The sequence below is a fragment of the Trachurus trachurus genome (genome assembly GCF_905171665.1).
Source record: "Trachurus trachurus genome assembly, chromosome: 12".
NCBI classification, from domain to species: Eukaryota; Metazoa; Chordata; class Actinopteri; order Carangiformes; family Carangidae; genus Trachurus; species Trachurus trachurus.
Genome location: NC_139908.1, coordinates 27342423 through 27367707, shown reverse-complemented (window position 1 = coordinate 27367707; position 25285 = coordinate 27342423). Strand labels below are relative to the sequence as shown.

The 25285-nt window shown below is 41.5% G+C and overlaps 1 protein-coding gene across 1 annotated transcript in view; it reads left to right on the top strand.

Annotated features, from left to right (window-relative positions):
* Positions 1-25047, top strand: part of tdgf1 (teratocarcinoma-derived growth factor 1) — a gene marked incomplete at both ends in the record, with an annotated part of 34308 nt that extends 9261 nt beyond the window's left edge. The window contains 2 exons of the mRNA XM_083982948.1: positions 17174-17298; positions 24924-25047. Coding sequence (XP_083839074.1) covers positions 17174-17298; positions 24924-25047 — 249 coding nt within the window. The remainder of the gene's footprint in view (positions 1-17173; positions 17299-24923) is intronic.
* Between the last annotated feature and the right edge of the window lie 238 nt (positions 25048-25285).

Sequence of the window (25285 nt, the reverse complement as noted above, 5' to 3'; positions counted from 1 at the left end):
ACAACAAAGGGTGGACGTGAGCATCAAGAGACAAATATGAGGAGATAAGAGTCTGCTGCTTATCTCTGGTTCCTTAAACTACATCTTGACTTGCTGACAGCAGCAGTCAGAGGCCGCGCCCTCACACTGATCGTTTCTCTTTTAATCTGAAGTTTTTATATGTATCTGTATTCATCACCCGATTTAACCGGTCAGCCATTTGTAATTAAAAATACACTTGATGGCTGTTAGAAGTTAAGAATAGCAGAACATTGACCCACACTCCACTGAAAACTTAAGGAAGGCCTGGGATTCTGACCTGGGAGTAGATTTCAGAGATGATCAGTGGAAGTCTGATACATATATCATCTACGTCTGCTAAACACGGCCTAATCCAACTAAAAGTTGTACACAGAGTTCACTTTACTAATCCCCAGGGGGCAAAATCCCAGTTTTTTGGAAAACAGACACGGAGCGTTGTAAAAGGTTTGACACCAGAAATGATATCTAGGAACTTCAAGGATTAAAACCTGGGTGGACAACCCGGTCAACTAGCTGCTGGAAAGCTACAGGGGCCAAAACCCCTTTCTTGGGTATTTTTGCTGGCGAAATTATGTAAATGCAAATATTTAGGTACTACAATGGCATAAATAGTCATACAACTATAAAATTTGGCAGAGAGTATCTTGACACATAGGGGGAGGCATGAAAAAAAGATTCTGGGGTTTGTTGCAACTCAAGATATCACCCTCAACATCCCAAAAAAGACAACAAAAAAAAGGACTGTTCGCCTGACAAATTCTCATGAAAATTATTATTTTTCAGCACTTTATGGAGAATATCTATGCCTAACATGTATAATGTGTATAAAAATGTATAAAATGTCCTTAATTCATAAGCTTCCATTTGAGTCCAACATAGCCTTTCTATCTCCAAAGCCCCACTTGCTGTGGCCAACGGTCTTCTCTATCTATCTGTTCACTTTGGGGAGACCAGAAATAGAATGTTTTCTGATCATGCCAGTTAACATGGAGTTTTTCACAATAGGTGTTGCATTGTTTGGAGACAGCCTGTTGCTTTCCAGTAGCTAGTAGAAAGGCCATGTTGGACTCAAATGGAAGCTTATGAATTAAGGAAGTTTTCTATATACATGTTAGGCATAGATAGAAAAATAATAGTTTTCATGAGAATTTGTCAGGCGAACAGTACTTTTTTTTGGGATGTTGAGGGTGATATCTTAAAATCGAGTTGCAATAAACCCCAGAATCTTTTTTTCATGCCTCCCCCTATGTGTCAAGATACTCTCTGCCACTATTTATGCCATTGTAGTACCTAAATATTTGCATTTACATAATTTCGCCAGCAAAATTACCCAAGAAAGGGGTTTTGGCCCCTGTAGCTTTCCAGCAGCTAGTTGACCGGGTTGTCCACCCAGGTTTTAATCCTTCAAGTTCCTACATATCATTTCTGGTGTCAAACCTTTTACAACGCTCCGTGTCTGTTTTTTTGCTTTGTTTATTTATATTTTGTTTATCCGACCTTTGACCCACTATGCCCCCTGATGTAGAGGCCAACCTGCAGACTTAATGCACATGTTCTGGCTATGTCCGAGCCTTTCTACCTTTTGAACAAGTATTTTTTAAAGCTTTCAGTGAGATGTTTGGAACCCGAATAGATCCCGACCCAATCTGTGCCCTCTTGGTGTAACATCTGAGGAATTTCGAGCTGTCCTACCGACTAGCTTGTGTTGTCATAGCTTTCATACACTCCTTGCAAGACGCTTGATCCTTTTCAAATGGAAGCAACACACACCTCCATCCTTTTCTCACTGGGTCAAATATGTCATGTATTTATTAAGGTTAGAAAAAGTACACACAGTAAAAGGATCTTCCCAATCATTTCTCAAGGTATGGAGGCCATTTCTTGATTATTATGACTCCTTAAAGAACCCATAATGAGTCGGGTGAAACACATACATGACCTTTTGCAGTGGTGGAATTTTCCCTCTCCCATTATTTCATGTTTGTATGTATTTATTTACTTTTTTTTCTTCTTTTCTTAGTTTTCATTTGGTTGCTTAACCAAGGTCCAATTCCTTAAGTGTGTTCTGTAACCTGTAACCCTATGGGTGAGTGAATGGGTGGGGGGTGGGAATAGAAGGACAGGGTGAACTGAATATGCCAATGTAACTGAAGAACATTGCACATGTGTTTTGGAGATGGCTGTGTGAATTGAAATAACATGTACATGTGCTGTATTCTTGTGGGGTGAAAAATTCCAGAAAATCAATACGACATATTAAAGGGATATTTCACCCAAAATTCAAATTTCACTCATTATCTACTCACCCTCATGTCGACTAAGAGCTGTGAGAATTTTCAGAGTCCTCCGTGCCTTCTCTGAGTTACGGGGGGGTCCACGCAGCAGTATTTGTCCATATAATGGTTGTGAATGGATACCAACTTTCTTCGTCCAAAAAACATCCAAATACCTCCATACTGCTCGTCAGTAATGTCCCTCTTGTATTGAAGCCCCAACAACAGAAATTGTTCCACTGGTAGGAAGAGCAGTGAACCAAGACACTGGGAGCTTCCGCTACAAACAAGCTTAAAATATAGACTTATTTAATTTTTTTCGGAACAATTTCTCATGTCGGGGCTTCAATACAAGAGGGACATTACAGACGAGCAGTATGGAGGTATTTGGATGTTTTTTGGACGAAGAAAGTTGGTATCCATTCACAACCATTATATGGACAAATACTGCTACGTGGACCCCCCCGTAACTCAGAGAAGGCACGGAGGACTCTGAAAATTCTCACAGCTCTTAGTCGACATGAGGGTGAGTAGATAATGAGTGAAATTTTAATTTTGGGTGAACTATCCCTTTAACAAAAACAAAAAAGTTAAGAATTGATATCAGCAGTTCTCATCACTCAGGATAAGATGTACTGAGTTGGAAGGTGGATTTAAATGTTGTTGTCTTAATAATAGAGATGAAGTGAAGCTGGAAGGGGAGAGAGGACTAAAGCTTGAGCAGAAGCTTCAGAGAGCACCAGGGAAAAGGAGGAGAGGTAATTGCACAGAACAGCAAGAAGAGATTAAAACATGACCTGCAAGCCCAACTCAAATACCTTAAAGCAAAGCAGACATTTCTAACAACAGAGCTGAGGTGTAAGTACTTCTTTTTTGTCTTAAGTTTCTTCCTTTCTTTAAAGATAGTTTTTGACCAGCGTTTGATATTACTTAAGGCTTAAAGCTGAAGAGGGGGAAAAAAACAGAAATGATCTGATGCCCTGAAAGGTCTTCCTGCAGACACAGCAGAGTTTTTATGTCATCTAGGAAAAAGGAAAATAAAACACTTGTGGCCAAACAGAGAGGAAGAAAACTGCCGACATCAATCAAACAGCTGGGTGTGCAGATTTACCATCACAGCCCTAATGCCTACAAGATGCAGAGAAGGCATTTCATTCTTCCTTCCCCATCCACCATTGTTACGTATATGTCTCAGTTCATATTATTGTTAAATAAAATAGTTATAGAAAACATTCTGCACTATTATAAAGTTTCTATTTTCTTGAGTACTTGATTGCAAATGAAACAAAAGTCTTTGATCAGTTGAATTCTATACAGATTACAGCAACTTGCCTTTAGAGATACAGAATACTATTGATTTCACCTATATGTGTCTGATTATTGGGAAAAGATATGATATTATACACTGACAACATTTGTTTATGACCAATAAATGTTAGGCATTTCAAATTTGGGTCCATGCCTAAGTTCCCACAGCCTTATGTTCCCATGGGCCTATGTTCCCACAGCCCTATGTTCCCACAATTCTAAGATTTTTCTCAAAATTAGGCCCTATGTTCCCACTGGACTCTCTCTACCTATCTGGACTCTATCTATCTGGCCTGTCTAGCCTCTACCGGGTCTTTTTACTAAACTTAACCAACTCTTTTCTTCATTGCCTAAACCCAACCAATGGTGGGACCAAAGGGCTGTGGGAACATAGGGCCTAATTTTCAGTGACAACAAAAGTTAGAAATGTGGGAACATAAGGCTGTGGGAACATAGGAATGACCCCTTCATATGAGTGGATTGGAAGAAAATTCCTGCTATTTGATGTTGTTCATCTTGTTAGAGTGGGGGTCACCCTGGACAGGTCACCAATCACAGGGCTGACATATAGAAACAAACAATCACACACACTCACATCCACACATCCAGGCAATTTAGAGTAGAGTAGAATCAACCTGTGTGTAAATCTTTGGACTGTTGGAGGAAGGTTGGGTGAGCTTTCTGACAAAGAATAGTTACTGTATGCCTGTTGAAATGCTGAATATTGGCTGACAGCATTTAACTCCTCTGCCTGTTCCCATCTCAACTGACTGGAGTTGGATCCACCCGCTAAAAAATGGGAAATACAAGATGGATTCCATCTAGTTTGACACATCAGAGACATGGGATATTACACACCCTGAAAATATTTTTCATTTATTTTGGTCTTGCCCTTTCTCAACCAAATTATGGGAAGATATTTGTAACCTGATTTGTTTTTCGATTGAACCTCTTTTTTCCCTGTGCTTTGAACGTATTGTTTGGCTTCACTGACAATCCATCTTCTAAAGAAAAACAATACTATATCATCAATCTTATTATACAGTTAGCCAAATGGCACATTCATAAACGTCGTTACACTAATCAAAAACCACTTTTTCTTATTTTTGAAAATGAAGCCAAACAATATATTAAGTCTATTAAAAAATCCATCAACATGAAAGCTATAAAAACTTTGAATTTATGTACACTTTACAATGTTTTTGTATGAAAACTTGTCTCTGCATTGTATTGTCTGTATTGAAACCCCCTGGCGATGTTCTGTTGGTGTATTGATTTGTATTGCACCATGTTGACTTGATAAAGTTTAAAAAAAAAAAAAAAGGAAAATTGAAAAAGGAAAGAAAAAAGACATGGGATATTACACAACCTTGGGTGTGAGCACGTGGGAAAAACAAATGGAACAAATGGAACTAATCATCAATCAAGTACATGTGAGCCTTGATGACAACCAGTGGGCTGTCAGCTGTGCACACAGGGGCTTATAACTCAATATGCCCCAGACTTGTTTACAGTGGGGAGCGTTGGCAAGAAATGGTGTGTGCCTTATAGACCCATGCAGGGTTAGTTTGCACAGTGTTCCATGGGTCTGACAGGTTGGTCCAGATGTGGTTCAATCTTGCTGTTAAAGGACAATTCCAGGCGAATTCAACTCAGGGGTGTATTTTCCTAACATTTTAGGTCTAAAAGAAGGAATCTGAAGATTTTCAGTTTAAAGCAACATTGCGGAGTTTCAGCTCAGTGCTTCCACCATCTGGTTGAAAAGCGCTATCGTCTGGGGGGAAAACAAAAACGAAACTTATCAGCGAGCGCATCCAGCGTTTATTCCCATTAAAGGGATAGTTCACCCAAAATTCAAATTTCACTCATTATCTACTCACCCTCATGTCAACTAAGAGCTGTGAGAATTTTCAGAGTCCTCCGTTCCTTCTCTGAGTTACGGGGGGGTCTGTGCAGCAGTATTTGTCCATATAATGGTTGTGAATGGACACCACGTTTCTTCGTCCAAAAAGACACACCAAAAAACATCCAAATACCTCCATACTGCTCGTCTGTAATGTCCCTCTTGTATTGAAGCCCCGACATGAGAAATTGTTCCGCCGGTCAGTGCAAATCACGTGAGATTTGCACTTACACAGGCAGAGCAGTGAACTGAGATACTGGGAGCTTCCGCTACAAACAAGCTTAAAATATAGACTTATTTAATTTTTTTCGGAACAATTTCTCATGTCGGGGCTTCAATACAAGAGGGACATTACAGACGAGCAGTATGGAGGTATTTGGATGTTTTTTGGTGTGTCTTTTTGGACGAAGAAACGTGGTGTCCATTCACAACCATTATATGGACAAATACTGCTGTGCAGACCCCCCTGTAACTCAGAGAAGGAACGGAGGACTCTGAAAATTCTCACAGCTATTAGTTGACATGAGGGTGAGTAGATAATGAGTGAAATTTGAATTTTGGGTGAACTATCCCTTTAATAAACGACAGTATTTCCCACATGTTTGCAAGGAGACTGTGTGGCGGGTGGTCGGGGGAGGGGGGGATGGGGTGTGTGGGGTGGCGGTGGCGGCGGCGGCTGCGACAACGGCGACGACGACCGGAGGGGAATCGTAAGTTTCGCTTTTACCCACCACGTCTCTCCCTAGACGCAGAGGGGAGGGGGGAGGAGGGGGGGCGGTGTTTCGTACCCGTGCAGGGGTCTGGAAACATTATTTTAAGGCCGAAAAACTCTGCAATGTTACTTTAATCGCTCCGGTTTTGCGGTAGTTGTGTCTGTCCCCGCATCGCCACGGCAGCAATGAATAGGAGCGGATGCAAGTTCCGCTGCTTAGGCTGTTTACATCCCTCAAAGCCGCAATGTTTTTCCACAGACAGCGTCAGGTAGTTACTCAAACATGCACCGAGAAGTTTATTTACTTGAAGCAAGCCGACATGTTTGTAATCAGAAAGCTCCCTTTTGTGTCATAAACACAGGAATATCAACTCTTGACTTGCTTCAAGAAAAAAAAACTTCTCTGCGCTTTCTGACTGCACCTGAACACACCGTGCACGGCAACTTGGGTCTCGCGTGAGACTCTGGGAGACTTTGAATTAGATCTAGTTTTACAAACATGTCGGCTTGCTTGAAGTAAATAAACTTCTCGGTGCATGTTTGAGTCGCCATCTGATGCTGTCTGTGGAAAAAAATTGCGGCTTTGAGGGATGTAAACAGCCTAAACAGCAGAACTTGCATCCGCGCTGCCATTCATTGCTGCCGTGGCGATGCGGGGACAGACACAACTACCGCAAAACTGGAGCAATTAAACTGAAAATCTTCAGATTCCTTCTTTTAGACCTAAAATGTTAGGAAAATACACCCCTGAGTTGAATTTTCCCGGAATTGTCCTTTAACCATATGAAGAGTATTTAACCATGTCTGTAAAACCATGTTTTCTGATCTGTAGTTTTGCCCCGATTGTTCAGCAACTGAGGAAAGAATTGGAAGAGTTTAACTTCGTGTGTACTGGAAAGTTGAACCAGCACACACACACACAGAGTTTGTTGTCTGTTGTGAGGCAAAGGTGGATACTGGATCGACACATCAAGGAGGGAGTTTTCCTCAGCTCTCAAAAGTGCATCCATTGCAAAACTTTCTACACCTGAGAAGGAACTGGCTGACCTGTTACCCAACAGGGAGGTAAGACAGACCAGAGTCAAAGTCAGAAACAATCAATACTGTGTTGGCCACCCGGGGTTCTCTCATTTATGAAATTGCCTCATGTAGTCACACGCTATATTTTGGAGACCAACACATTGGCTCCAGAGGAAGAACTAGTGATAACCTGCTCTTGCAACACCTTCAGTGGACCATGCAGTTTTTTTTTTCTTACACCCAACACAAACAGTAATTGAAGTAAAACATTTGGATGGGGGTAGGTGGGGGACATTCTTCTGGGCCTGGATAAGCTCATCAATATCAATGACAATATCAGACTAAAAGCACAGCAGCCTCTAATACACTTTCAGAGTACACAATTCACTGATTCACCAGCAGGGGGCGACTTATCCTCAGCCAAAACTGAGACAAGCTGAGAGTCAGACAGATCAACCTGAGCCTGCTCATTGTAGGGGCACGGCTGAGGTTTTGGAGGGTTGCCATGATAGTAGGTTTTTCTGCAAGTAGGTAGTACCCCCATATGTATGTATGTATGTATGTATGTATGTATGTATGTATGTATGTATGTATGTATGTATGTATGTAGGTATGTATGTATGTATGTATGTATGCATGCAGGGGTGCAGATCCGATGTCAGGATTAGGGGGGACACAAAAGTGTTTTTTTTTTTTTTTTAACCCATATGCGACTCATATGCCACCATAAAGCACAACTTGGTAGAGGCTCACCATATCATTCAAAAAGTGCTGCACAGGGAATCATTTATTGTGTTTGCCTGTCTTGTTTATTTGTCCTAAACAGCCAACAGCGCAAATCTACTTAACTGTTAGTAAATCATAATTGTAAGGGTCTCTGGCATGTAATGTCTACTAACGTTTTTATCTTTCTTTCCCCAATTCTTCTCACCATCTTCCTTTTCTCCCATATGGAACTTTATGCATGATTAATTGATATGGATGAATATCAAAATATGAAGCCCTAAGATTGAGGGGGGTCGTTTTTTAAAGCCTGCTGGTGTCATCAGCGTCTGTGTAAGAAACTACCCATTAATTTGCATCGTAGTGGAGGAGACCAGAGATGGGATGTGGAGTCAGAAATATATTTGTCAAACATTATTTGTTACACCATTTCAATCATTTCTTTTTAGATGTGAATCTAAAATGTAAAGTCTGAAAATACATTTGTTCAATTTTGAATATTAGGGTATTATTATTGGGGGGGACAATTCATGTTTTTCAGAAATTGGGGGGGAAAGCCATCACAGTCTGCATGATGCCATACTGGAAGCATCGGACTTTGGACTGTCTGAGCAGCTGTCTGTTGTTGATTGTCTTAAGCCAGGTGCTTAGATGAGTTTGGTTTCTCCGAGTTTGCTGAGTGCTGTTAAAGTTCTTTCCCAGGAAACAAAGTCCATGCTCATGGGTAGAAATCACCAATCCCTGAACAGCGAGGATGTTACTTTTCAGCTTTCATTTCAGGATACTAAGGCTCCTTAAGTTCTTGTTCAATTGCATCCTTGCCCATGTCACTGTTTTCTCTAGAGAGCTTAGAATCCATTGTGGTCCTTGTAAGGAGTTATTATGGTTATGTCGTCCAGACTGCAGACAAGTCTTGTACTGTCATCTGATTTAGATCCTCTGCAACACATTCCGTCTTTCACAAGATCCAGCTAGGGCAGCAGCCCTGCCATGGGTATGTTAGGAGCCCCATAATCATTTTGAATCCATTCTGAATTATTAAAGGGATAGTTCAACATTTCGGCAAATTTGCCTATTGCCATAATCCCTATAGTCATAGCAGTATAGGTTCATTACCTTTAAATATCGGTGCATGTTGTTTTGAAATCTGTGGGGCAGTTGTGACCTGCACATTCAAAACGCTATGAAATATTAATGTAACATTACAAGACAGTGGTTAGGGTTAGAGGTGTTGTTTTCATGTGTTGTTACGTTACATAATAATACATGATTATTTCTTAGCGTGGTAAATGTGCAGGTCACAACTTGTCCACCAGAGACCATGAGGGACAGGGGATCTGTACCATTCACCTCCGCATTGTGTTCGCTGAGCAGCTCACGTCTCTGCCCTGCTGATCTCAAAACAACATGCACCGATAATTAAAGGCAATGAACCTACCCCTATGACATAAGGATTATGGCAATAGGTGAATTTGCCAAAATATTGAACTATTAATATTAATTTAACTATTTTTAATCTGATTCTTTTTATTCCATTCTATCTATCTTATTTTGTTTTATTTTATTTCATTTTATTTTTATTTTATCTTTCTGTCCAAGAACAGACAAAGCTCTGTGGACCCCCTGAAATCTCGGACGCCCCCTTGAGTGGGGCCAAGACCCCAGGTTGGGAACCAATGAGCTAGAGAACTGAGAGTGTGTTGTCAGCGGGGTGGTATCCTAGCGCCCTCCATTGGCCAGCCGCCACTGCTGACATCACACCCAAAGTTACACCCTTGCTTCAGGACAAATAAATTAATGAGATCACGACAGGAAGATTAAGGAAACAGCATTAAGGACAATTTGTTGTGAACCAATGTTTTTTCCCATTTTTTTTTTTTTTGTAATAAAAGATTGTTTGCTTTAAAGGGATAGTAGCATTTTTTTTAAAGTGGGGTTGTATGATCTACAAATAGCCCCTAAGTACTTTAATTGCAGTAGAAAACTCTCTGCATTCTCCCGTTAGCAACGCCAGCCCATAGCCCTGCCCAGAGATTTACAACATACAGTGTTGTGAACAGACCCAAAGAAACGGCCTATTTTCGCGGCCTAAAAGAGGTTTTACATGAAAAAATATACACAGTTCCATTGTTCGCTATAATATAATTTTTTCCAGACCCTTAAAGTGCAGGAAAAACGCAGTTTTTATTTGGAGCTAACCAACTCACGTACCCCTCCGCCCAGGGTTAGCGCCCGCCGATCAGCAGTTGGTTAGGTCCAAATAAAAACTGCGTTTTTCCTGCACTTTGAGGGGCTGGAAAAAATTATATTATAGTGAACAATGGAACTGTGTATTTTTTTTTTCCAGGTAAAACCTCTTTTAGGCCGCGAAAATAGGCCGTTTCTTTGGGTCTGTTCACAACACTGTATGTTGTAAATCTCTGGGCAGGGTTATGGGCTGGCGTTGCTAACGGGAGGAGTGCAGAGAGTCTTCTACTGCAATTAAAGTACTTAGGGGCTATTTGTAGATCATACAACCCCACTTTAAAAAAAATGCTACTATCCCTTTAATCTCAATTTACCTGTGTGTCATTTACTCCTGAGTTAGAACCTGGAGCAGATAACAAGATGATACAGAGTGAGTTCTTAGCTCACTGTTCATTCATTGGTGGTAAGTGTACTATGATACATGAGGATAGAATGGAGTTTCCCACCAGATAACAGAGAGAGACTTTTCATTTATCAAAAATGTCAAGTTGATATCAGAGAACTGAACAATGCGCTGCAGGAGGTTTACAACATTTCCGCAGATGTCTGAATATAGTCTGCTCTTAGATGTTACCATAGAAATGTTTTGCAACTGATGTGAGCTCTGTTTGTTGAAACAGGGAATCCAACATGTCTGTGGTGATTTTATGCAGAGTATCACAGTGTAATCGTTTTATTAATATCCAGGTTTATTAATGTACACAAACAGACATGCTTCTGTCAGCTGCTTTAATTCCAACAGGGAATGTTGCCCAGCTGTTTAAATGGATTTGAATAAAAGTCATTGGTGTGTGTGTGTGTGTGTGTGTGTGTGTGTGTGTGTGTGTGTGCATGCGTGCGTGTGTGTCTGTGTGTGATATGATATCAAAGTTTTGCAATGCCTTCCATCTGACTCGCCTGTCAAGGGCTTTTGTCAGTAGCTGCAAGACATCACACATTAAGATTTAATTTGGATTGTCAGTCATGCACACACACATGCACGCTCACATGGACGCACTGTTTACCCAGCTATCACCGGGCTAAACGCCCCCCTCCCCCCACATACACAAACACACACACACATATATGGGTCACTTTAATTTTCTCCAAAAACATACTTGACCTTTCCAATTAGCTGTATCACAGTGTGGGTTGTCAACAGCAAACAATGCAGAGAGCAATGGGATTTTACACTAGTGAAAAATGATGCTATAGGGCAGTGGTGGGCTACTGGGCTTTCAAAGAGGAAGCTGATTTTTAGCCTGCATCATACATCGACCAAATTAGCCTACAGTGTGAATGAGTGAATATATAAACTATATATATAGTATACTACTATACTGTTTACTATATCAAACTCAAACAAGGAAATGTGAGAATTATACATCATAAACTGAAACAAGGAAATGCAATAGCCTAACACTGTTTTATTTACAGTGCATGATATGTAGGCTACATTGGAAATTGGCTGTATCGCCCAACAAATACCAGGAAATGAGCTGCAGTTTGTCTCTCGACTTCACCTGCAACATCCTTAATGGGACTGAACTCAACCAATGATAGGATAGTTGAGAGAGACAGGAAATGGGGAGGCAGAGAGAGGGGGAATGACATGCAGAAAAGGGCCACCAGATGTGGGATTCAAACTGGGGCCGGCTGCAGCGAGGACTATAAGTGCTCAACCCACTGAGCTATACAGTGTATGTTTCAAAATCGCTATCAATCAAAAAGGATTCAGTATTTAGACAGAATCTCCAATCATCAAGCAGAAGCTCAGAGTCCAGGCTCCGCCCACTGCTCCATTCACTCCCAGTGATGCTGAGCTTCTGTGGGAGGGACCACATTGCAACATTTACCCATTGACCATTGAGTTTCTCTGCAGCTCCATTGAAGTCCATGAACCCTGAGCTTCAACAGGTTTAATGCCGTAATGTACAGGAATGTATGAGAAGAAAATCACCCCAGTCGTCCTGCGATAAGAAGCTGATTCTGAACAAACTCGTCTAGTTCAACGTAATGCATCTTTAGTCAATGAAATGTAAACACAACAGTTCATATTTGACCATTTATTGTTTGACAGTTTAGCGGAAGCAGAGCTTCCCTTGCAGTCTTAGAGTGATTGTCCCTGCTTACTGCACTAAAAAAAAGTGACACCAAGGGCTCCTCACCAAGACAAACTGCAGTGACACTATACCCAGTAACATGCAAGTGTTTTATTAGTTTGCAGACATTTAACTAATTTTGAATTGAAAGGTACTGCTGTCCAGATTGGAGTGTTCTGTTGTACATTTCAATCTGGAAAAAGTGAAAAATCTGGTAAATAATGGACTGTATCACCAGCAGGTGATTGCAAAAGGAACTTAAAGGGATAGTTCAACTTTTTTGAAGTGGGGTTGTATGAGCTACAAAGTACACTAGATGCAGTAGAAAGGTCTCTGCTCTCCCCCACTGAGAAACACCAGAACATCGCACTGCACTGAGACACAGGCAGTACACTGTTGTCAATGCCCCTTGACACGCACCGCTAATCCAAACAGCTGAACAGTGGAGTGATACAGCACGTCACGGAGCCTGCCTGTGTGGAGGAGTACAGAGGAGTACTGAGTGAGTTAGTTAGTTCCAGATTAACAAACATTTTTCCAACCAGCTGATGCATTATACATTTTTTACATTAGATGGTACTCTCAAACTAGTGTATTATTTTGAGACGGGACTTCTTGTAGGTGGTGAAAATAAGATGATTAATCATCCCTCATTGACAACAGTGTACTGCCTGTGTCTCGGTGCAGCTTGATGCACCGGTGTTTCTTAGTGGGGGGGGGGGGGGGGGGCAGAGACCTTTCTACTGCATCTAGGGTACTTAATGGCCATTTGTATCTCATACAACCCCACTTCAAAAAACTGAACTACCCCTTTCATACAAGGGAGGACAAAGGAGGGAGGGAGGACAATGCAAAGAGGACTTCAGAAAGAAAGAAGAAATAGCAGCAAAGCAGCACCAGTGGTGTGAAAACCATCACTGATGTGGAATTCACACAACCTCACCTGTTCTCTCTCACACTAATAAGATGCAGCTTCGCATGTGGCATCTCCAACTGCAGCTGCAGGTCCTTCCACACTGTGGTTAAAGCAGAAGTAAGCTGAATGTTTGTGTTAATATAAGTCTTAAATAGTTCTATCTTCCGACAGCAATCACTTATATAGAGTGTTTGGTCTGAAACACGGGTCTGTCAGTCACTCTGCTCTGCTGTAAGCCGAGGAGAAAACTTTCCTTGTATCCTACAACCTTTATCCAATGAGGAGAGAGAACGGCATAAAGGGGCGGTCCTCTCTGTGTGTGCAGCCAAGGGATGCGCGTGAATGTGGTGACGTAGGGACGAGGGTGGGGACTGCTAACTCCATCTGCTGACAAGAAGTTAGCCAAAACCACCGGATCGCTTACTTCTGCTTTAAAGCCTTTTTAAGGCACTTTCTTTAAATTGATAAAATGCCTTTATTATATGTGTAACTGAGGTCCTCGGGTGTGCCACAATCACGAGGTACCAGTAAGGAGAAGTGACAGGTTGTGGCGGTTAGCGGCACTGGAAGTAAAAACTCACTCACCCATAAAAGACGTGCTAACCCGCCTGCCAAGCGGTTGCCAACCTCTTGGCGAAACGGTTAGCATTGTCACCTACGCTGCAGGAGACCGCAGGTTTGATCTCACCTAGGGCAAGTCCGAACCAACAACAGCGGTCACATGTGGCATTGTCACAATGACTTCAGCCTATAGAACTACAATAGGTGTTTCTGAATTGTCTGTTTGACTCACTGAGGCAGTTGACCAGTAGAACTTGAACTACCTTGGAGCCAAGCTGGCTCCCATAACAGTGTGCAACCTTGCTGCCCAAACAGACTGAGGCTCTAGACCAGTTAATAATAATAATAATAATAATAATTATAATAATTTTATTTATATTGCGCCTTTCATACATGAAATGCATCTCAAGGTGCTTTAAACAAATCATCAACAATTAAAAACAGTATAAATCAACAATCAGACAGTAATAATACACAGTGACAATAAAACAATAGCAGTGATAAAACAAAAACAATCATACGAATAAAATTAGGCCAAGTTAAAAACAAATACATTTTAGGAAAAAATAAAAAAGATAAAAAGATGCCATACTCAGATCTCTAATTATATGCTCTATTCAAAAGGAATGTTTTAAGTCGATTTTTGAAAATAGAGAGAGTATCTGCCCCACAAATTTGAATTGGAAGTTGATTCCAGAGAAGTGGGGCCCGATGGCAAAAAGCCCTGCCTCCCATACTGCTTTTTAATACTCTAGGCACAGCCAGCAAGCCTGCATTTTGGGATTGCAGAGTCTTATTTGGGTGGTAGGGAACTATAAGGTCCTCAAGATATGAGGGTGCCTGACCATGTAGTTTATACAGTATGTTAGGAGGAGAACTTCTAGCAGTTACTGGAAGCCAGTGTAGAGAAGCCAAGACAGGAGATATATGGTCTCTTTTTCTCGTCCCAGTCAGGACACGGGCAGCAGTGTTTTGAACTAATTGGAGTGTCCTTAGTAACTTACTCGGACAACCCGACAGTAAAGAGTTACAGTTGTCGTCCTTTAGAGATAGAAGGGATCTGATTTTGGAAATGTTACGCAGATGAAAAAAGGCAGTTCTTGAGAGAGGTAAACACAGTGGAGTGGCTGTGGTGGATGAGGTGCTGTTTCCTTGCTCTTGACCAGTACTGACTGTCTGTCTTTGTCAGGTTCACAACTCCCTTTACAGTGGAAATGATGGTTTCACTCCTGTTTTGAGAAAAGACACACTTGAAATGGGGATCACTGAGGTGTGCAATGTCAATCACCCTCTTGGCTTTCGCGGAAGAGTAAATATGTCACAGATCATCCATCATTCATTACATTTATCATTTGTTTTGTTTGGGCGTCATCTTCCTCCTCCTTCCTTCCTGATGTGCTCCATGATTTAAAGATGACTGTGTAGTTTTAGAATTTAGCATCCCAATGTGTGAATGTCACAGTCTTTTTGCATTAAATGCCATGAGCCTCTGAATCCCCTTACAAGGTGCCTTCATGCTTGTACAGCTGAGTAAATGCCATTTAGACGATGGCCAAGGCAGCCATGTTTTGGCAGACATAGTGGCTTTTTTCATGTTGGTTGCATTGTCTTGTCTGCTTCACTCCTGAATCCCTGCTTCACATCTTCTGTATTGCCTCATAAGACAACCACAGTACATCAGGCTGGGTAACTGTGAGTCAGAGTGCTGAGCAGCACTGGGGCTCCACAGGGGGCTGTTCTGGCTCCGTTCCTGATCACTCTGTATACAGCTGAGCTGACTTTAAATACAACTCTGAGTCTTACCACTTCTAGAAATACTCTGATGACACAGCTATTGTGGTGTGTATCAGGAATGGGCAGGAAGAGGAAGACTACAGGGAGCACTAACCCTCTCTACAACAGTGGTTTTTAAACTTTTTTTTTTACAACAAGGACCCCTCAATTGACACAAATTAGACCATGGACCCCTGTTGGACAGTGGGGATTAGGGTTAGTGGTACAATTTCTTCAAAAACGTTTAAACATTTCTAGAAAAAAGTTTTTTTTTTAAATCAAGAAAGAAGAAAAAGTTAAAAATTTGCTAGAAAAAGGGGTGAAATATATTTAAAAACAATCAAAAATATTTTTTAGATAATTTCTCGAAAAAGTTTTTTTTTAAATTCTAGAAGAAACTGGTAAAATTTCTCAAAAACTAAAAAAAAAACATTCCAGAAAAAGTGGTAAAATTTGAAAAAAAAGAAAAAGGAATAAAGTGTCAAAAATGTCTCAAAAAAAGAAAAGAAAAAAAGTTCTGTGTGGTAAAAACTCAAGAAAAAGTTGGGGACCCCCTTGAACCCTCTCAAGGACCCCTGGGGGTCCCCGAACCCCACTTTGAGAACCATTGCTCTACAACATTCTGACAGGTGAGAATGTTGCTGCAATGCAGAACAGAGCACTTCACAAGTTCCTCTGCCCAACTGCCATTCAACACCCGGACAAAAAGGTAATGACTGTTGTTCATCATTTATCATCAATTACTACATTCAATCCTAAAGAGCTAAGCTGATTTCTGGGAAATAGAGAAGATCAGTAATGAAGGTTCTGCTACACACACACAGAGCGAGAGGGATAGAGAGATAGAGCTAGAGACAAGTAAGCTGTGTTAAGATCCTGGTGCCATTTGGTTAAGCCGAGTGACATTTGTGTCTACACAGTGCTGTGTGTGAATGTGTGTGTATATGTGTGAGTGTGTGTGTGATACAGAAAGTTTAAAGAATGATCCTACTCCAAAACATCATCAGTACACACCCGTGTCTCTCTGTCTGTCTCTTTGTATGGGTCAACCTAGATCATCTTTTTCCACCATGGAACACAGTAGCATCTCTTTAGGGTCATTTCCCTGTCTGTCATCACACATATGTATCATCAAGCATCACGTGACCGACAAAGCAGATGCCATCACTTTATCAGGACTATTCTGTAAGAATAAACCACAAGTCATTAAGCAATTAAAGCAACAAATAGACTACTCTTCTGCTAAGGGGGGGGAAAGAGGAAAACAAGGCCCAGGGGAATGATTTGGATGATGATATGGCGGTGGGGGGAGGAGGAGGGAGGAGTTAAAAGAGGAAATAAAAAGAGAAAGGAGAAGTAGAGAGACAAAGACGAAGAGGTGTGAAAAAGAAGAGGCATGAGGAAACATTGATAAAGGAATAAAGCAAGACGAAGGAAGAAGAGAAGGAAGACAGAAAGTCTAAGAACAACGGTAAGTGACCATACAGGATTCATGTATCAGGATTTGCAGTGATAATGTAACAGATGATCTCAGTTATGCATCATGGAAAAGACATCGCTCTCATTGACCTGACATAAAAAAAGAAGCAGACACTTTCCAGTCCTGAGCGACCGCTGCGTGTTCCCTGTTGTTAGGTGATGAACGCAGCTCGGATCCATGACAAACAGAAGCTGAGGTCGTTCTGGGAGCAGAGGGTCGTTCAACACAGTGGGCAGATGGATGAGGAGGAGAAGCGTGCGAGGAGCAGCGCTCTGGCACGGTCGGCAGGACAACGTTACACTGTGCTTTTAAATGCTCTGATCCATATTTGTAGTTTCTTAGAGAACAACGGTGAAAGTTTTGTCCTTTACAGTCCCTATAGGCGTAGTCATGGAGGTCAAGACGCTGGTGCACTGATGTGAAATATAATCATCACTTCTCCCCAAGTGCAGCTTTATACTGCCCTACAAAGGCAAAGTGCAGTATCTGCACTGCAAAAACTCAAAATCTTTCCAAGAATATTTGTCTTATTTCTTGTGAAAATGTCTAATTTCTCATAAAAACTAATCTCTTTCCACTTAAAATAAGACTCATAACCTAAAAATGAACTTGTTTTAGATCATTTTCATTTGTTTCAAACTAATTTTCACTTGAAATAAGTAGACGTTTTTTTGTGTGCTTGTAATAAGGAAGAAAAACTTGTTCCACTATCAGATTTTTCTACTTATTTCAAGTGAAAATATGCTTGAAAGGAGTAAAAGGTGTCTAAAAACAAGCTGCTTTTAATGTGATTAGTCTTATTATAATGAGATATGTTTTTGACTAGAAATAAGACAATATTCTTGGTAAGATTTTGAGTTTTTGCAGTGTGTAAAAATGCCAAACTGAGAAAAACAGCTTTTTATGTTTTTCACTGTCAGGTTAAAGCATCAAATTATGAATAACTACTAAGTTTATAATTGATTAGATAAAGGTGGACTGAATTAAATGTATTTTGTAGTTTGTCTTTCTGACCAATTTTGACCATTTTCTGGCAGATACTGCACTTTGGCTTGGTATTAGCTACAGATACGGCACTTTGCCTTGGTTTTACGCCAATGGAATCATAGAGTATATTATTATATAGAATGTGGGGAGTACAGGATGTCACGATTACTTGTTTTCACAATTAATCGTGGCATTAAGCGCCACAATTAATTGATCGTAAAGATTCCTAAATACCGTTACTTTCACAAAAAGATGATGTTGGAACCGTATCGGCAGATGTGCGCAAAAATAAAGGTAAATGCACAGATACAGAACGTAACATTGAATTGGTAGGAATTTAAATGTTAGCATGTCATTTTTAATTAAAAAAAAAAAAAAGCAAAACCAAACAAAAAACGATTAAAATAAACTCAAACATTTGGTATAGATAACAATTCATGACCTGAATATTTCAAACATTTCCCCTGGTCACATATTAATATTTTGTGTAAACAAAATATATATTGACTATATTTGATTTTACACATTCACACATAGTGTTGTGAAATTAATTAATGCATAATAATCGTGATATCCCTAACAGTACTCTTTGCAGAGACTGCACTTTGCCTTGGTATCACGGTGCTTTTTTGGATGGACAGCAAAATAAAAAGCCCATTAAAGCAGAAGTAAGCGATATTTTTGTGTTAATATAAGTCTTTATTGGTTATATCTTCCGACAGCAATCACTTATATAGAGTGTTTGGACCGAAACACGGGTCTGTTAGTCACTCTGCTCTGCTCTGAGCCGAGGAGAAAACTTTTCTTGTATCCTACAATTTTTATCCAATGAGGGGAGAGAACGGCATGAAGGGCTGTGTGTGCAGCCAAGGGATGCGCGTGAATGTGGTGACGTAGGGACGAGGACCAATAGATCTATGACGAGGGCGGGGGCTGCTAACTCCATCGGCTGACAAGACGTTATGGTGCGTTCAAGGCAACCCGTAACTCGTGATTTTCCGACCTGTGAAGTCGTACCAGTTCGATCTGGTACGAGTTCACAGGTCGGAAGTTACGAGTGGCCGTTGTTTCACAGGCAACAGGTCGGAGAAACGCGAGTTGCGGGTTGCCTGGAACGCTACAAAGTCGTAAGTCGTGACTTGAAGCTGTAACTTACGGTTTCAAAAGCCTGCCTGGAACGCAGCATTAGCCAAAACGACCGGATCGCTTACTTCTGCTTTAACTCTGGAAATTTTAGCAGTACCAATATCAAATTCTACCAGATACTGGTACTGCACTTTGCCTTTGTAGGGCAGTATAGCACACACATGCACACAAACACTGATATCATTTAATTTATTTTCATTGTGCCCTGCTCCTCTCTGTCTGACAGCATCATCTCATACTCTCCTTCATATCATTCCACCTCTTCACTGTAGCCATAGCGTCCAGATTCAGTCTGACATTTTTGATATTTTAGAAACTTTTCCTCTGAAGTTCAAAATGAAGTTCTCAGACAGCGAGGAAAGTTTGGACCGACACGATTTCCTAAAGTGGGATGAAGTTGTGCGTCAGGCCAAAGAGCATTAATAATCAACTCCACGGCTTCCTGCAGTTCCCATATCTCTCTGTGCATCACGAGTTGATTAGTTTTGAAAACGCCTCGGCCGTGTTCGCAGTCTGTGCGTCTGTCATCACATAGTAGCCTGAGAATGTTGATTAGAGCCAACTCAGCTATACATCTGAATCCTGGAGATCAGTGTGAATATCTGAGGACAGACGGGCAGATTAAGAGACACATGACGGAGTGTGCTGACAGACAAACGCCCGCTAACACAGACACAATATTAATCCTGTCACAGTAACTCAGCCTGACACACACACACACACAGACACACACACACACATATGCTGTTCCTTTTTCCCCCCTCATAACACAATTATCCCTGACAGCGATGCCTGCAGATCAAATTTCACTGAATGTCTGCATGATTAATTTAAGCCCAAGAGTTATGGTGTTAGGGTAAATACTGGCCCCTGACACTCTGTCAAAACCTCTGCTCATCTATGGCTCAAGACAAAATCTAAAGCTAACCTCTAACTGCTCCGCACAGCATCAACAATCCTTCACAGTTTGTCCTTGCCTGCTCCTGCAGTACTAATCGTTGCTTACTGCATAACGCCCTCTTAACTGGCCTCCACTGTGTGTAGAAACACAATGAATACAATCACCGTCTTCAGTTTAAACATATTCATTTTGATTATCCTCTTAAGGGGATAGTTCAACATTTTGGCAAATTGGCCCATTGCCATAATCCCTATAGTCATAGCAGTAGGTTCGTTTCCTTTATTTGTCAGCTGAGCAGAGCCGTGAGCTGCTCAGAGCTAAACTACGAAGGCTCATGGGATTTCTTGGTTTCTCTCATCAAATACACAATCCAACAACTCCAACATAGATGTTGAAACTGATATGTTGTTCAATGTGCACTGTCCTTGTTCAATAAATAAATTAATAACATAAATGAAGGGGATCAACTGGTTAGAGCCATGCTAGTGGTCTGACTGAAACAAATGATGGGTTTAATCATTGGCTGGCTGATTGATTGATAGAAGCTTATTTTCTTAGGATAAACACCTTGAGATGAATCATCTCATTTTGCCAACAGTCAACAAACAAAGTTAAGACCACAATTACAGTAGAAATAGTGGCTCAAATGATGTACAGGTGAATATGTTACCAGAAACAGCTGTGTTTTAAAGGAATTGTTCAACATTTTGGCAAATTGGCCCATTGCCATAATCCCTTTAGTCATAAGAGTAGGTTCATTACCTTTATTTGTTGGTGCAAGCTATTTTTAGAATGACGGAGCAGAGCCGTGAGCTGCTCAGGGCTACACTACAGAGGCTCATGGGATTTCTTGGTTTCCCTCATCAAACTCATCAAATACACAATCCAACAACTCCACAACGCTATTTGCTTTGTGTGTCGTACTGTTGCATAATTAGGGCCACGGGCAATCGCAGGGCGATAAGTCACAACTTGTCCACCTGTCACGTTCTCTGTGTTCCCCTGTTTAGTTTAGTTCCTGTTTTATTTTGAAGTTCTGTGTTTTCCTGTGTCTTTCGTTCCCCGTTGTGTTACTATTTCCTGTTTTAGTTTGAAGTCCTTGTCCTGTCTTCCTGTCTGCTCCCTGCTCCTGATTACCTAATGTGTCTCACCTGTGTTAACTGCACCACCTGTGTCTCGTTCTCTCATGTATTTCAACTCAGTGTCTCCCTTTGTCTTTGTCCGATCGTCTGCGTTCATGTCCTGTGTTCCTTGCTTCCCGTGTTCCTGTGTTTCCCTGTGGATTCGTGAGAGAAATAAACCCCTTTTGTGTAACTGCAACTGGTATCCAGTCTGTCTGCATTTGGGTCCTGTTCTCCCCCCTACCTGACACCACCAGAGTGTTTTGGAGTTGTTGGATTGTGTATTTAGTTTGATGAGGTAAACGTGGAAATACCATTTACCTCTGTTACGTTAGCTGAGCAGCTCGTGTCTCTGCCCCGCCGATCTAAAAACAGCTTGCACCGACAATTAAAGGTAATGAACCTACTCCTAAAGCCCTATTCGCACGGGATTAGTTTTACCTGGGGACCTCAGGTAATTTGTAATAATTGCGGAGTACGTCTGTGATCTTAATCCCGTGCGAATGCACCATGTCAGTAATTTGTAAAGTAAAAATTCCCCCGCAAATTACCTACTATATTTCACCAAAGACCGACGCCCCGTGGTAAAAAGTCCCGTGCGAATCTGCATCTCAGTAATTGAGGGGCATTTTTTTGTTCTTCCCCGGTTGAAACCATACTGTAGCTACGGGTTGAAACATGGAGGCTGCGGTGGAAATCATGAGCGGCATTTTCGAAGGTGTTTTAGGTGCAAACACGGGCTCGTATTGGTGCTGGAGACTAATTTGAATAAACAGCTCAGATCCATAAAAAGCTCAGATCCATAAAAAGAGCGAAAGTTAGGAGGATATTGAGATGGATGACATACAACAGGCTTAATGCAAATGCCATGACGGCCCGTTATTGTGACAACTGCACTGTTGCGAAGTCACGTTGCTGCTTTGACATTTTATTTACACTTGCTTCGCACATGGATGTGGATGTGACAGCTGCGGATGTTACGACGTGCACAGCTTTGACGTCATATCGGAGCCTTATGTCAGTAAATTCGAGTTAAATACAGACTTAACTTTATCCCGTGCGAATGCACCACAAGAAACACAGACGTGGGGGGGTAATTTACAAATCACCAGACGTCCCCAAGTAATACTAATCCCGTGCGAATAGGGCTTTTGCCCGATCGTCTGCGTTCATGTCCTGTGTTCCTTGCTTCCCGTGCTCCTGTGTTTCCCTGTGGATTCGTGAGAGAAATAAACCCCTTTTGTGTAACTGCAACTGGTATCCAGTCTGTCTGCATTTGGGTCCTGTTCTCCCCCCTACCTGACACCACCAGAGTGTTTTGGAGTTGTTGGATTGTGTATTTAGTTTGATGAGGTAAACGTGGAAATACCATTTACCTCTGTTACGTTAGCTGAGCAGCTCGTGTCTCTGCCCCGCCGATCTAAAAACAGCTTGCACCGACAATTAAAGGTAATGAACCTACTCCTAAAGCCCTATTCGCACGGGATTAGTTTTACCTGGGGACCTCTGGTAATTTGTAATAGTTGCGGAGGACGTCTGTGATCTTAATCCCGTGCGAATGCACCATGTCAGTAATTTGTAAAGTAAAAATTCCCCCGCAAATGACCTACTATATTTCACCAAAGACCGACGCCCCGTGGTAAAACTAGTCCCGTGCCAATCTGCATCTCAGTAATTGAGGGGCATTTTTTTGTTCTTCCCCGGTTGAAACCATACTGTAGCTACGGGTTGAAACATGGAGGCTGCGGTGGAAATCATGAGCGGCATTTTCGAAGGTGTTTTAGGTGCAAACACGGGCTCGTATTGGTGCTGGAGACTAATTTGAATAAACAGCTCAGATCCATAAAAAGCTCAGATCCATAAAAAGAGCGAAAGTTAGGAGGATATTGAGATGGATGACATACAACAGGCTTAATGCAAATGCCATGACGGCCCGTTATTGTGACAACTGCACTGTTGCGAAGTCACGTTGCTGCTTTGACATTTTATTTACACTTGCTTCGCACATGGATGTGGATGTGACAGCTGCGGATGTTACGACGTGCACAGCTTTGACGTCATATCGGAGCCTTATGTCAGTAAATTCGAGTTAAATACAGACTTAACTTTATCCCGTGCGAATGCACCACAAGAAACACAGACGTGGGGGGGTAATTTACAAATCACCAGACGTCCCCAAGTAATACTAATCCCGTGCGAATAGGGCTTTTGCCCGATCGTCTGCGTTCATGTCCTGTGTTCCTTGCTTCCCGTGCTCCTGTGTTTCCCTGTGGATTCGTGAGAGAAATAAACCCCTTTTGTGTAACTGCAACTGGTATCCAGTCTGTCTGCATTTGGGTCCTGTTCTCCCCCCTACCTGACACCACCAGAGTGTTTTGGAGTTGTTGGATTGTGTATTTAGTTTGATGAGGTAAACGTGGAAATACCATTTACCTCTGTTACGTTAGCTGAGCAGCTCGTGTCTCTGCCCCGCCGATCTAAAAACAGCTTGCACCGACAATTAAAGGTAATGAACCTACTCCTAAAGCCCTATTCGCACGGGATTAGTTTTACCTGGGGACCTCTGGTAATTTGTAATAGTTGCGGAGGACGTCTGTGATCTTAATCCCGTGCGAATGCACCATGTCAGTAATTTGTAAAGTAAAAATTCCCCCGCAAATGACCTACTATATTTCACCAAAGACCGACGCCCCGTGGTAAAACTAGTCCCATGCCAATCTGCATCTCAGTAATTGAGGGGCATTTTTTTGTTCTTCCCCGGTTGAAACCATACTGTAGCTACGGGTTGAAACATGGAGGCTGCGGTGGAAATCATGAGCGGCATTTTCGAAGGTGTTTTAGGTGCAAACACGGGCTCGTATTGGTGCTGGAGACTAATTTGAAGAAACAGCTCAGATCCATAAAAAGCTCAGATCCATAAAAAGAGCGAAAGTTAGGAGGATATTGAGATGGATGACATACAACAGGCTTAATGCAAATGCCATGACGGCCCGTTATTGTGACAACTGCACTGTTGCGAAGTCACGTTGCTGCTTTGACATTTTATTTACACTTGCTTCGCACATGGATGTGGATGTGACAGCTGCGGATGTTACGACGTGCACAGCTTTGACGTCATATCGGAGCCTTATGTCAGTAAATTCGAGTAGAAATACAGACTTCACTTATCCCGTGCGAATGCACCGCAAGAAACACAGACGTGGGGGGGTAATTTACAAATCACCAGACATCCCCAGGTAATACTAATCCCGTGCGAATAGGGTTTAAAACAATAGGGATTATGGCAATAGGCGAATTTGCCAAAATGTTGTAATATCCTTTAAGTAATTCATGGTCTCTCTTAAATAAATCAGTGGGTCAACTATTCCAGTAGTGAGTGGCTCTAATTGAGAAGACATTCTGTTCAAACTTGCTATGTCTGTATTGTACAACACAGTCTCCTCTGTCCTTGTTGCCTTGCTGCTGTTATCTTTCTGAACAAAAAATGGACTCAGTGGGGTGCAAGCCTATTCAAAATGAATGAGGCAAGCAATCTGCAAATTGTTTGAAATTTCAAGATGCTTGTCTGCAAATTGTTTGAAAGTAATTTGTACTTTTCCACTACATGACAATGATAGGTCTAAGTCTTTTTTGTCATCGTGTTGTACAACACTGTGTTTTGACTTGATTTTCACCTTGACAGAAGAAATGTAGCAGCGCAGCCTCTTCCTCTTGTTTCTAATTTGTTTCTCCTCCGCCCTCTGGCTCCAGGCTGAGGGAGCAGTGGGTGGTCAGGCTGGATCAGAGGAATCAGCACCAGCAGAGCTTCTTCGAGGAGAGAATCAGACGAGCTCAGAAAGCTCAGCAGATCCTCAGGGAGCTCGACTCTCCCTGAACACAGCAGGTCGACACGCTTGACAACTCCTCCACCAATCGGATGAGAATTTGTAAGATTGAAATGTATGCCATTACATGTTCATTAAAAAGTTTCATATTTGAAAATGAAGGAGATAAGTTTTAATGTGGGAAAAAAAGAGAATAAACCCCTGTCTCTATAAAAATCAATAAATAAAATGAATCATATTTGTTGTCAGATCAAAACCAATTTTAAAGAATGTTTTTCCATTTACACT